This window comes from Dromaius novaehollandiae, chromosome 7, assembly GCF_036370855.1.
Source record: "Dromaius novaehollandiae isolate bDroNov1 chromosome 7, bDroNov1.hap1, whole genome shotgun sequence".
In the NCBI taxonomy this organism is placed as follows: Eukaryota; Metazoa; Chordata; class Aves; order Casuariiformes; family Dromaiidae; genus Dromaius; species Dromaius novaehollandiae.
The window spans coordinates 26,556,154-26,569,826 of NC_088104.1; the positions used below are offsets into that span (position 1 = coordinate 26,556,154).

At 37.8% G+C, this 13,673-nt stretch overlaps 1 protein-coding gene across 4 annotated transcripts in view; it reads left to right on the forward strand.

Annotated features, from left to right (window-relative positions):
- AGPS (alkylglycerone phosphate synthase) overlaps positions 1–13,673 on the forward strand; it is a 99,123-nt gene that overhangs the window by 49,909 nt on the left and 35,541 nt on the right. For all 4 annotated transcript variants that reach the window (XM_064514996.1, XM_064514997.1, XM_026092504.2 and 1 more), the window contains 5 exons: positions 2,888–2,978; positions 7,679–7,799; positions 7,881–7,955; positions 8,713–8,784; positions 10,665–10,744. In XM_064514996.1, coding sequence (XP_064371066.1) covers positions 2,888–2,978; positions 7,679–7,799; positions 7,881–7,955; positions 8,713–8,784; positions 10,665–10,744 — 439 coding nt within the window. The remainder of the gene's footprint in view (positions 1–2,887; positions 2,979–7,678; positions 7,800–7,880; positions 7,956–8,712; positions 8,785–10,664; positions 10,745–13,673) is intronic.

The following is a 13,673-nucleotide window of genomic DNA, read 5'->3' on the forward strand; positions in this document are numbered from 1 at the left end:
TCCCCTCTCCAGCCTTCTGACCATACGGAAGAGTCCTGGGCCCTTTAGTCTCTCCTTGCAAAGCTCTATTCCCTTGATCTTTCTAGTTGCTGTTCTGTGAACCTGCTGTAACGCTGCTACATCTTTCTTGATGCAGAGACAGGAACTGCACACAGTAGTCTAGCTGAATGAAGGCTCTATGCAGCAGCAAAAAGACATTCTCTGTCTTGTTTCTCAAAACCTTTCTTGATGATGCATAACACTGTTGGCTGCTGTTGAGTATTATTAGCGATGATGCCAAGACTTTTACTGGATTAACTATCAATCTGAGTCCAGAAGAATGTGTATATACCACTTGATCCTCTTTTTTCCTCTGCTCTTGCAATTATCTACATCAAAGCTTATCTCCTGTCTTCATTTGCCTGTTCATTTATTTATTTTTTTAAGGTTCTGGAGTTGTGTGCCATCAGAGTGGTATTTGTCTACCCAAAAGAGCTTAAATTCCACCTGTTTAGAGATTCCACTCTTCATTTCAGATCACTAATGAAGATTTTAAAGAAACTGGCCCCAATATTGCTCTGTGGAGACCTGCATTGCTGAGTTTGTTTTGAACAGGGATTAATAATCCTTGCCCTTTGTGTCCTGTCTTAAATATCTTTCAGTTGGTGGGAGAACCTTTCCTTTAGTTTTGTAGCAACATACTTTCTTTAATAACCTTTGTGGTGGAACCTTTGTGTGTGTTCATTGTATCCCCTTTATTCACTTTGGTTTTATACCCTCACAGAATTCCAAGGGTTAGTGAAACAGGACTTCCCTTTCCAGAAGCCATGCTGACTTTCCCAGCAAACCATGCATATCCATGTGTCAGATGATCTTTTTACTATACCATCTCACTGAGAGTAGACTACACTTACTAGTCTAAGGAACTAGACCTATTCTCCCAGTGTAGAGGGTTCCTTGCACCATCTGCACATGCACGAATCTTACCCCCTGGGTAGGTAATTGTAAAATATTGCATTCTGTGCAGTGCATTGCCAGTGCTCTCTCTGCTGGGCCTTCTACCTGTATCCTGAGTTAAACTTGCTGGACTTCTGGTAGTTCTAGTTTGTCCTCTGAATAAGTGGTGAAGATTACCTTTATTGAGCTAGCTATAGTAATAAGTGGGCAATACCAGGAGAAGGAAGAATGTGCCAAGCTAACCTGAGGATCTCTATCTTTGTTACAGATTCCTGATGCAAATACATTAACCTTTTATTGCTTATTTCACTTTCCTTTCCACAAAATTAATTTAACAGTTCCATAAAGATGTGGTGATACAGTAATGGCTGCCACAGGAGGAGTGACTGAACACTGTCCTTCAAGCTGAAGAGTCTAGCTGAATTGAAAGAATAGTGGAGGAATAGAGTGGGGAGGTGTGGGATTTTTATAAGAACTAGGAGATGAGGAAACAGGAACTGACCTTTCTGCATAATAGGTGACATAGTTGTGGAGTTTGTCAGAGTTATGAAGGTCAGGGTTATAACTGGGTTAACAGTGAATAAAAAAAAATCTTTAAGAACACCTATCAGGCCTAATGCAGTGATCCAGGTGCAAGCTAGTAAGGATTCTCAGGTGCTGAAAGTTCTTAATACTAAAGAAAAGTCCTTGTTCTCTTCTCCTTGGAGAATGTTTGTAGCTACCTATATATGCACAGTGTGTACATATAATAATTAACAGCAACAACTTCTATCTCAGCTGTGTGTCCCCAGCCTCACCTGTTCCGCATGTTATATGTGTGGCCATAGTCAGCTCATCTGTCCCTTGTCTGTCCAGCTGATTCAGAGTGAATTCTCAAATATTGACCTCTGCCATGTAGATTAGCTCTTGTCAAAGAGAAGGTAAATACCTTTGAATTTCCATGTTCCCCTTCTGGGGTTTGACCTCAGACTCCCCATGCCATAAAGTTTCTTCTGCCAGGACAGTACATAGCTTCTTCCTCTTCTGTGGCATTCATAGTACAGAGGGTTGTACAGCCTGGAAGGTGCGGAATTTACTTTGCATTACAATGCTCACCAAGACTCCTAGCTTTTTGTTGAAATATTTAATGAGGAGATCAAGTTGCTTGGATCGGAAAATGTAGAAAGAGTAAAAACAACTAGTTCTAGAAATTCTGGTGCAGAATTGCTGATGACTTTCTTGCAGAATGTCTTTTTTTGATTGGATCTGAGCTTTCAGATCCCACCTCTTCAAATGTTTTGCTACTGTAACAACATTGTGGCACTTTTCTTGAGTGTTAATCAGTCTAGTTGACTAGGACTTATTGCAGGTAACCTTCGCAGTACTCCCTACAAAAAAGGCTTTTTAGTACAAACACCAAAGAAATATTACAACTCTTCCTTCCGAGTCTGAGGTAGACATACAGTCACATCACTTGATGGATTCTGAGGGTGAGGGGGAGACTTTTAATACTGCTTTTTCCTGACAATGTGCAAGGTTGAAAGCACGATTTGTGCATGTCTGAGACTGCTTTTGTTTATGTTGCAGTGTGTCCATGCATACCCACTTTTTACCAGTAGCTGGCATGAAAATTGGCATACAGTTTTCTATCTTACTGAAAGGGGAGAGACACTTCTTAAAAATGAAGAGAGGGTGGTAGTGTTAGAGTTTAAAAAAAAATTGTGCTATGATTCCCAAAAATCTTAAAGTGCAACTAGTATTTAAGTTAATAATTGATATGATTAAGTACAGTGCACTTAAATATTATGAAATGTGCAGTTGCATGAAAGCTGAATTATAGAAGTTTTGCAGACTTGTAGATAAAAGCATTTCATTTAAAACTTACTATTTGTGGTTATGTAGAATCAAAAGTAGTGTACTTGACATGCATTGTTTTAATTTAAAATGACCATATGTAATATTGACTTTTCAGGTACAGGTTAGGTGGTATGGTATTACCAACTTTTAAGGAATGGATAGAAAAAACCTTTGGAGCAAGTCTGGAGCACAAATCTACCTCTAGAGTAAGTAAATAGCTGAAAAAATTCAGTTCCTTTGAACATTAGTCTTAGTGATGATCAAGACCAGTTTATCTATTAAAGATGATTCAGGAGTTGTCAGGTGGCGTTGCATACGGTTGACTTAAACAGTGTAGTAACACTTCAGAAGAGTTGATATTTATTATAGAACTGCTACATGAAACCTTCAGTAACTCAGCAGAACTTCTTGTTCTAGGTTGGCTGGTAATACTTTAATTGCAGTGTCTCCTACACAATGAGTTTTTTATCCTTAGTTGTAGGTTGTTTCCCAGTGTGCTGAAACTGTTAGCCTAGGGGGAATTATCACTTACAAAAACTTAATGGCTGTTTATGGTAACAAGGACAGAAGGTAGTGAAGTTAAGCTCTGCAGTGTTCTCAGTGCATTTGTTGGAAGCAGGCTATGCTCATACAGCGATTGTGAAGTGACCCTGCTTTGGGAAATGGTTTCTTCAGTTAGTTCAAGATTGCATTTACTCTGAAGCAGGTAATCCCTTAGGGCCTGAAAACTTGAACATTTCTTCAGTCTTCTGCTGATCAAGCCCTCCTTTCATCTGTTGCAACTTGCAAGCTGATACAACTGCCAGTACATTTGGAAAAAGTCTGTCTTCGTGTGAGCATCTTCCTTGACCAAGACTGGTTTTAAGTGGCAGGTGCTCACAGTAAAATTGCTTTCACTTGGTGTGACCAGTGGTCTGAGAGCAGTCGTTCCCCTTTTTACATATAGAGGAAATGTAGAAAGAAGCATGCTCAGAGGACAAGGGAAGTTTCTGAAATATTATCCTATTTCTACAGCACACCTTGCAAACCAGCTCCTCAGGAGATCTGCCAGCCATGTGAGTGCTTTCCTATTACGTAGGAAGTTCTGATGCTCTTGTAATCTGAATTTTGTTGCAACCTTGACACAGAATAGGAGACCTCTTTGGAGTCTCCAGTATGTATCTGGACTTGCAGAAACTCCCGACTGTTACCATGGGTTTTCTGTTCTAATGTCTCGGTGATAGCTTCTAGTTTATATTGTGGGTTGTCATGCTATATTGCTTTTTACCATCTACTATCATCAGAGCATAAAAGAACTCAGGTATAGGAACAGCAGTAGGAAAGGGACTTCTTGCTCTATTAGTCTTTCGAATTCACCTCTTCTTGCCTCTGTTCTGTAAGACCAAGGTTTCCTTGGTGTATGTCACTTTCCCGTTATCATTAGCAAGTAGTAAATGCTTCTGCTTTGCTAATGTTCAAGGCTTCGTGACTTTTCTCTCCTCTCTTCAGACTTGAAAAGACTCATCAACAGAAGCAGTTTGGACTTTGTTCAAATAGGCTTCATCTCCAGCCTTCCAGTATATGAATCCTATTGAAATAGCTCAGTCCCACAAGAATAAAGGTGTATTTTTTCATCTGACATTGTTACAGATGGTTATTAATTTTCAACCTTAAAGATGAAAACTTAAGGATTAAAATCCTTGCAGAAGAGGCAGAATCAAGATACTTAAAACTAGAATGATTCCTTGCAGATAGTTTTAAGTAGAATGTTCCCTTATGTGGGAAATAAAGATCTTTAAGCATTTGGTGTTCAACTTCAAATGATATAAATGATTCTGTCTACACAGATCATGAAGTTGAAGTTGAAGTTTAAAGCACAGCTAGCAGGGATTTTAACAGAGAGGTTTAAAAATCTGTATTTGTTTGGTACCTATTTGTTTGACAGTGTTTCTCAAGTAGCCCTAGTTTCCCTTGGAGCAGTGCTCTTTGGGTTAGCAACAGCACTGTGTGAATGTGCATTAGGAGCAGTTCCAGGGAAGGAAAGGGGAAGATGTCCTATCTAATTCTTTAAGTGGCTTTCCTACTAGAACTTTTCCAGTGCTGTTGTGGACAGTTCTGTTTAGGCCTTGTTAATACTGGAAGCCCTTTGACACCTGGTTAGCTTTCTTGGATCTCACAAGTGAAAACTTGCTGCTTTCTACAATAACTCTTTGTTGCAGAAGGCACAAAGCTGAGAAATGGTCAACCTTTTAGAGGTCCTGTCACCTGGGATCAGTGTTCTTGTGGGCCACTACTTGCAGTGTTGCCACTGGTCTCCCTTCTTTCCTCCAAGACTTAGCTTGTTGAGAATGCTTTCTTTAGGTAAACTAACTTCATCAAATGGATCAGTCTATTCAGATTGAACATTGACTTTGTGGCATTTTCTAGGGAAGTCTAGCTTAGAGATGAAGCATTCAAACAGTACACAGGAAATCTGATCCTGGCTTCCTCTGTGCTTATTGTGATAGGCTCATAAAGTTGTCATCTCATAGTAGCAGTCTGCTTCCCACCTGAACCACAGCCCTTAACCTGAGCTTCACTGTTTGTAGGTGACAGTGATTATGTTGGAAGGAAGCACCTTTTTTTTGGAGGGGGAAAAAAAAAAACCTTCCGTTCTCAGATGTTTCACACCATATTTCAAGAAGTATAACATCATTCAAAAGCAAGTCAAAATAACACATAACGCCTTCAACAAGTCAAATCGATGTTAAAACTAGATAGGTTCATAACTGATACTTAGCTCACAAAACTTTGAGGCTTGAAGACAGCCGAATAGCTGTCTCATGCAGATGTTCCTTAATGAATTATCCCTGTAAGTACTTTTTAAAATCTCAGCATTACCTTATGTTATTTCTTTTATAGTGGGCACTGTTAGGCAGCTAAGCAAGTTGCATCATTATGGGTCTGCTAATTACCTGAACACTTTTCTATTGAAGGTTAAATCTTCCTTCCTGCAGGCCTCTTACTCTGAGACAACCCATTCAGAATAGACTGTGGTGGTGGCAGAGAGACTACTAATCTCTTTTCCTTACTGTTAGCTTGGTAACTGGTGCTGTACTCTAAGGTTTTATGTTAACAAGCCAACCATAATGTGTCAACAGAAAGTATAGGCTATTCTGGAGGCTGGATGGAGCAAAGATGCATGAAACTGTTCCGTCAAAGAAAGGAAATTTGAATGGGTGGACACACTTTTTTGTAGAAGGCTGAAACTAAGTAGTGAAAGAGTGAATTCAGCTTTTACTTGTCAATAAGCATAGGCTAGTCCAAAAAAATGCTGTTTCATTGATTATGTAGACTATTTTGTACAAAATACTTGGTTTTTGTAAGCAAGCTCATTTGGCATCATTAGAGAGTGCGTAGTCTTTCCTATTGACTTTAAAACAAAATTGCAAGAATGTTCTTCTATTTGAGTTGAAGCTGATGTCACTGTTAACTTGCAAGCAATGTCTTCATGTTGAAGTTCTGAAAGACCTGCAGTATGTTTCAGTTAATTTTACATGACTTAATTTTTTAAGAGTATATTAAATAAAAAGTGATACTGAAAAATTTTCGGTTTTCCTGTCTTTGAACTTGAGGGACACTGATAATTAGATACTTGACTCTTATTTTTTCCAAATAGAAGTGGAGTATAGAAATTTGAGGTTTTCAGTCATAAGACTAAAACTTTATGTCCAATTGAATAACTCCTTAATTAAAGGCCATATGTAATGGACTTACTTCTTTAGAGAAGTAACCCATGGAAAAAAGCATAAATGAACCTGAAACTTCCTCTCTGTTCATTACATTTAAAAAGAAAAGCTACTTGTTTGTGCATATTAAGCGTAGTTGTACTTTGAGGATTCAGAGAACTTAATTTTTAGGAGCTGGTGCATATAAAGATTCTTCAGATGGATTTAAAAATTCAAAAGCTTGACACCTGAATCTCATTTTTGTGCTTGATATCTAAAATGGAGTCCAGAAAAGAGAATCAAGTGCCTCAGTCTGAATCTTGAGAAGCCATAAAAATAGAATGCAAAACATTTGTCATACTAAATAGGGATGTGGAAGAATGGATTGGTTAGAAAACTTTAAACAGAGATGCTCCTTTGGATTTGTACATCCCTGATTTAAGGGCTGCAGGTAGGGCAAAAAGTCTGGTGTAGTTTCTCTGAAGATGTCCAAAACTGTTTTTCCAAAGAGCTGATCAAGACTAGCTAGAGGTTTTTTGGAAACACCTGCATGTTGATGACTGCACTTGCATTTTGTGCAGTCTTTCTCATGTGTGAGATCTGCTGGAAGTGTGCCTGTTATGTTAGGTCACTCACACTTAGATATATTTTGCCTTGCTTCTGATTTTTGATTAGGCTTTGATCTGAGGATTTAAATTCCAGCTCATGACAGAAGGAGGGAAAGTGATTCTACAGAAACGGAAGTAGATACGGAATTTGCAGAAAGCTTAAGCATGTTTTTTTTTTTTTTTTTTTTTTTTGTATTGTAGGAAGAAATAATATTAAATTTTTTTTGACTTTTAGTTATTATCCTTTGTCGATAGGAAGATCTTTTGGTCCTGTTCAGGCCCTGTTTTTCCTGAGTCTTGGGAAGTCTTCAAAATGTAAATACTCTGTTCAGTATGCACTTGCAAGCTAGTACATTTCTCCAAACTTATCTGGAGGAAAAAGGGTCAGAACGTGCTACTGAAATAAAACTTCCTGTGAGCATCTAGTCAGTTCAGTGCCAGGTGGGATGACTAGGATCTATGCTTGCTGATGAACTTCAGTGTTTCTAATTCTAAATTTTAAATAGTTAGACTTTAGTAGTTCATCAGTTAGCAGTAACTCAGTCTTATTCTTTTATAGCACAGAAATACTGCAAAAGTAAGCCCACTTTTAATGAATTTCTTGTTTTGTAGGCATCCTTAAATGTTAATGATGTACCTCCATCCGTCGTAAATGAGGAATTCCTTCGGGATCTTATAGCCACTAAAATCTCATATTCACAGGATGCAGAAGATAGGGTATTCAGAGGTCATGGTAAGAGAATGTCATTTCTATAACTGTGTGCTTTTTAGATGCTTCCTGTCCTAACTTGTTAATTTATTGTTTGTATTTCAGGTCACTGCCTACATGAGATATTTGCACTCAGGGAAGGAATTTTTAGGCGAATTCCTGATATAGTTGTCTGGCCTGGTAAGCTTTAGTTTTTTCTTTTCCCTTCTGATCTGGGAGGCTGTGGTTTCCTAACTATGCTTTCTTGTCATGTGGAAACTGTCTCTTCATTCATTGATTTCACTCATGTTTACTGAAACTGAAGTGGAGGAGTTTTTTTCGTGAGTGGTAACTATGATCATTTAACATCTGGATTACTGGTTGTGCCAGGGAAGTCCCGATACTTCATATTACCACGGGGAAGTCAAATTCATTGCTAAATGTAGTTGATGAAGTTTTTGTGGACAGATGAATTGGAATGTGTTCTAAAAAGTAAATATTACCAGCAACTCTACTTTTGAAACTGAATGTCAAACAGGATGGAAAAGATTTCTTCAGTTCTCAGAAGAGACTTTTCTCACTTAAAATAAATTGGGTGGTCTACTTTAAAGGAGCTTTGAACCTATATCTAGCTGAAATGTTTGCTAGGTAGTCTCAATCCATGAGCAGACCAGGAAACCAAGGCTATAGTGGGTGAGTGGTGTGGTGGTTGTGTGGGTTTTTGGGGGGTTTTGGGGGGCTTTTTTTGTTTTTTGTTTTTTCTTTTTAGGATTTTTTAGGTCTGAACTTCACTCTGGAGCTCTGATGCTTTTGAGCCTGGCTTGTGTTTATTACCTAACTGTCTTTGAAATATCTTCCTTGCTGGTGTCTGAAAGGGTGCTCCTGCTTATTCAGACTACTATATTTAAACAAAAATAATAAACACATCATGGTTGTAACTGTTTGGAATTTTTTTTAGTTTGCCATGAAGATGTAGTTAAAATTGTGGAGTTAGCCTGTAAGCACAGTCTCTGCATAATACCATTTGGTGGTAAGTATTATCAAATCTCAATCTCTTTAACATCACTAGTTAAAACATACTTAAACTCAATTTTGATGTGTAGGGGTAATGAGTTGTACCTCTAATTCAAAAATTAGAGCTCTTAGTGGTATTTTAAGTGCTCTTTTGAATGTTGAGTGATCTTGCTATATTAACAGCTGCTATGTTCAGTTTAGCAGAAGTCAATAAAAGTGTGTAAACTTCAATATTGCATGTGTAAGAGTAGTGACTGAGGTTGAAATCTCTCTCTCTGTAGCCCTGTACCTTGGAAGCATTCTAGGAAATGGTAAACATAAATTCAAATATTTGTGTTAGAGGTCTCATACTTTTGGATGCTTTACTTGTGCTCTGTGCCCACATGCTAATGTGTGAATTAGTTTGCTAATTGTTGGAGTGCTGTGTACCACTGAAGCTCAGAGGTCTGGGGAGGGTAGAATGGTCAGGCACCATTCTGCAGAATCATTAACCATAATTCTAATGTCATTTTAGACATGAGAGTTAGAGCAGAGGCTCCCCTGGTAAGGATTTTGCAGTAAAGGCTCCTGTTTTCATAGGCTGTTTCTTTGCCTGTATAATCTGGGCCCTTCTCAGTCTAGCAGACTTTAAAAGGAGTTTAATAGTGAAATTTTTTCCTCTAGGCCTGCTGAGGTTGAGGGATGAGCTTTCTTGTTTTGACTTAGAGCTCAAGGAATAAGGGGTGTTAGTTTTCATGAGCTCATTCTGAGAAGCTTTCTCTCAAACTTTTCTGTGGGATAGGTCTATGCATGTTTTATTTCATACCTGCTTATGCTGTAAGAGTATAGACTCTGTAGGAAGGACACATTATTTGACAACAAGCATCTTCACTTAAAAACTTCCTCCATTAGTCTGGTATTGTGCCTCCTTAATGCTGTCATCCTTGTCAGATACATTTGGAGATCTGTGTATGACTGCTACAAATTACCTTTGGTACTAGTAAATGAGTACAGTAAAAAGCAGAGATATTGACTAGCTCTTGTTCACTAACCAGGATGCAGGAAGATCTTCAGATTTTGTCCAAGTCTGTTACATTGAATTATGGTCTACTTCTGAAGTTGTTACCTTGGGGGTGAGGGGTATTTAAGGAAAATACTTCCTTTTCTATCATGGGAAATAAAGATGACTGGTGGTATTGTTCTTGGAGAGTGTTTGATGTGTTTGATTAGTTGGCACTGTCTCTGCACTTGCTACTGCTTAAAAGGGATTCTTCTGGTAGCTTACTGTGGTTCTCTTTAGTATTCCTGTTTTTTTTTTTTTTCTTCTTTCCCTTATGGCTTTTGTAGTCTTTGAGAAGCCAGAGGGTTCTCAGAGGCTGTTCTGTAATATATTATAAAGATGCATTAGAAACCTCCAAAGAGGTTTGCTATTTGTTTTTATTCATCTGTTTTTATAGTTACACCCTTTCAGTTTCATACCTTAAATCAAGTAAGTATTGCATTCCTATATTAAGTAGATTCAATGAACTTTCAGATAGAAGCATGGTATCTTTGTATTTCTGTCAAATGCTATTTAGAAACAACAACTGTTTCTTGGATGGCTTTGATATTGCCCATCCTTCCCTAATTTAAAATTCTGTTCTGGACTTTACTGTGAGCCACTGAGGTGGTTTGGTTAATGGTTTTGTTATCAAAGACTGTGAAAGCACTCAGTCATTTTCAGTGTTGCCATGCTTTTGTGAGACACTCAACTTGGTAACATGGACAGCTGTAAAGTACTAGTCATTAGCCTCAGAGAAACAGCTGATTTCAGTGATCTTTAAGTTTGGTATGAGAAGGGAAGTAGAAAGAACAGGGTGCATGGAAAATTCTTAGGTGACTTTTATTAAACAACAATGTACTTTCCCATATTTTCAGGAGGAACGAGTGTCTCTAGTGCTCTTGAATGTCCTGAGGAAGAAAAAAGAACAATTGTCTCCTTGGACACATCACAAATGGTATGTAGCACTTCTAAGAGAAAAAACATGTTGAAATTAAAAACAGCCTACAGTTACTTTAAAAGAGGATCACTGGAGAATGATGTTTATGTGCCTGATGCAAAAATATTAGAAAATAGACAGAAATATTATGATACCTCTACTGTGCATGATTAAATTAATTCTCCTTTAGTTCAAGTGGTATTTGACTGATGTTAGCCTTATACTGCTTCATATGACCTGTGTACTTCTTAAATTCAATATATGTGCTGTTAAGCCTTGTCATAGTAGTTTTAATTCAGTGAAAGTCAGAGGAAGCTACCATTCTTTCTACCATTGTATGATAGAAAGTAATATCCAAGGTTAAGTGATAGCATAGGGGGAAGTTGTTTGTTGTAAATTTCACTGTGTTTTTTGTAGACTAAGATGACCTAAGATCTGTAACTCAACTCAGGAAGGCTTAACTTACCAAAAACTAGATTTCTTCTGTAGATAGCAGCTTGAGAACATGAAGGTTCACGGCTTTCCAGCATTCTGGAAATCAAGTTTTTCTAGTTCTTGATGTCAGTTTTCTGTTTTCAGCTTTCTGTTATGAAGAGTTCTTTACTTGTAAAATCTATTTTGTGGTTGCGTGGTAGAGATGCTTCAGCAATGGCTCCGTATTCTTAACGTAAGGCTCTACTGTCTCTGAGCTCCCATGGAGCTTAACTCCTTTAGCCTGAGCGTACGGCCTGGATTTTGGCTTTCTACCCCATTCAGTGGTTGTTCAGTTAGGTGTGCTACTTCTCACTTTGTGGTTACAAAGTGACCTTTCTTACAAGAGTGGTAGTTACACCCTGAAGGGAGCTACTTTATCATTTGGGCATCTCTGTGGGAGTGAAATCCAAAGAGTACAATACTGGCTAAGGCTCTCGTTTGAACTCACTGTGATTCAATAGCCTGCAACTTTAACTTCTGTCTGGTTGGGGGCGGGGGGAGGAATGCAGCTGACTTACTATCATGCTTTTGTGTCTGCTAGATAGGTAAGTAGGTATCAAGTCAGAAAATAGACCACCATCTTCTAATGTGTCTTGAATAGCACAGTCAGATAGCTTCTATAGTCATGAGTGTGGAGGGGAAATAAGGAGAGCAAGGTTGAAAAGGTGCACTGTCTGAATTCAAAGCTGGGTGTCTCAGAACAATTAAGATACCTATTTGGTATCTGTTGAAATAGTAAAACTTAGCCAGTCATCTTTGTCTTATGTGTAGGGTCTGTTGCTGTTGTGTTAAACTTTGTGATTTACCTAAGCATGTCACATGAGTTAAGTAGTTTACATTGCAACTGTAGGCATTTAAAAGAAGCCAAAAGAGTTGGCTTTGAGTAATTAACTAGCCCAGGTGTTATGAGGGGAGAAAACCAGTTTTAAATGATAGTTTAATCTGGACTATATGATGCCCACATCTCTGTCATTCTATAAATCGAGGGAAACTGAAGTTAGAGCTGTTCTCCTTTGATGCAATATGAATACATAATATAGAAATACTTGAAAACCAGAAATGAAGCAATGCTTTTTTTGGTCTGGTAGTGCACTAGGTGTTTTAGAATGTATGAGCTTCACTTTTCCTTTCGTTTTCATGAAATCTATGTGGATTTTAATACCAACTATTAATGTGACTTTGACTAGGCAGGTGTAAAAGCAAGAAAGCTTGTGTCTTTTGAGTAGGAGAATCATCAGTCTTATGCTGCAGCAGACAACTTCTGGAGAAGTACCACATAACAGTTCAGAGCATTATTTCCAAATGCTTCTACAATTTATGGATTTTAAATTGTACTACATGGAAGTTGTATTTCTAGCTGTGGTGACTGCAGAAGACCTGTATCTGGAAACCTGAAGGGTGGACAAAGTTATTTTTGACAGATGAAGCTTGATGCATCTTCTGTCAACAAGTCAGGTTATACAGGTTTTATGCTCTGTCTCATATCTAAGATGTCTCTGAAAAACTGAAATTGAATTGAAACCATTAACTGTACACTTACTGACTGAGTCAGTTTGTGGATGCTGTCTAGGAGATGGTGCCACATGCTAGATGTACATGCAGTATTGTGGTCCTTCAGAGATGTTAAGATGTTAATTCCTTGTCAAAACTGAGCAATATTGGCCTCCTTCAGGGAGACAGACATGTCATTTCAATTAATATAAATTTAGTATTCACACTTTTTTCTTTGCTCCATAACTTGCAAAGAGTTGTTACTACATGTTGCCTCTGTCTATTAATGACTTTAAATTATCTTCATAATACAGCTTTTTCTGACCTCTGTCCTAGATCACAGCTCTGCTATTATCTATATCTGCTAGATAATAATCCCTTATTAACAGTGAAAAGTGGAGGTTGAAGCTTGACATCCTTACTTTAGAGAGAGCTAAAATTGGACTTGCATTTTTTTCCTTAACATGGATTATTCTTTTGACAATGATACTTAGTGTAGCATGTAATTCCTACTATTTCCTGCTTTTCCTGTTTGGTAGAATATACTGATGGGACAGTGAATGTCCCCATCAAGCAAAATGAAATAATCTTTCCAGGTATTTTAAATTTCTAAAGTACTTACACTATAGTTCATCAGAATATGTATCTTATTTGTAGCATAATGTGTGAACACCCAAGAGCTGAGGTGGATTATTGGCTGCAGTCTATTTAACCCATGAAGTATATTCAGGAATACTTCTCTTAGTGCACACTTAATGTTCAGATATTTAGATTCAGCTGCCTTAAATTGTTTTAATTGTGAAAAATCACTGCTTTGTTTCATTTCTGTAAGAACTATGACTTAATTCCTTCTGGCTTTTCTACATAGCTTCTCTAAGCATTCCCAGAGTAAGTTATGACTAATGAGTATAATGTTATTTATATTCACTTATAGTAGTGATTGTACAAATTATAACCTATTGTGTAGCTGAGGAAATGAGGG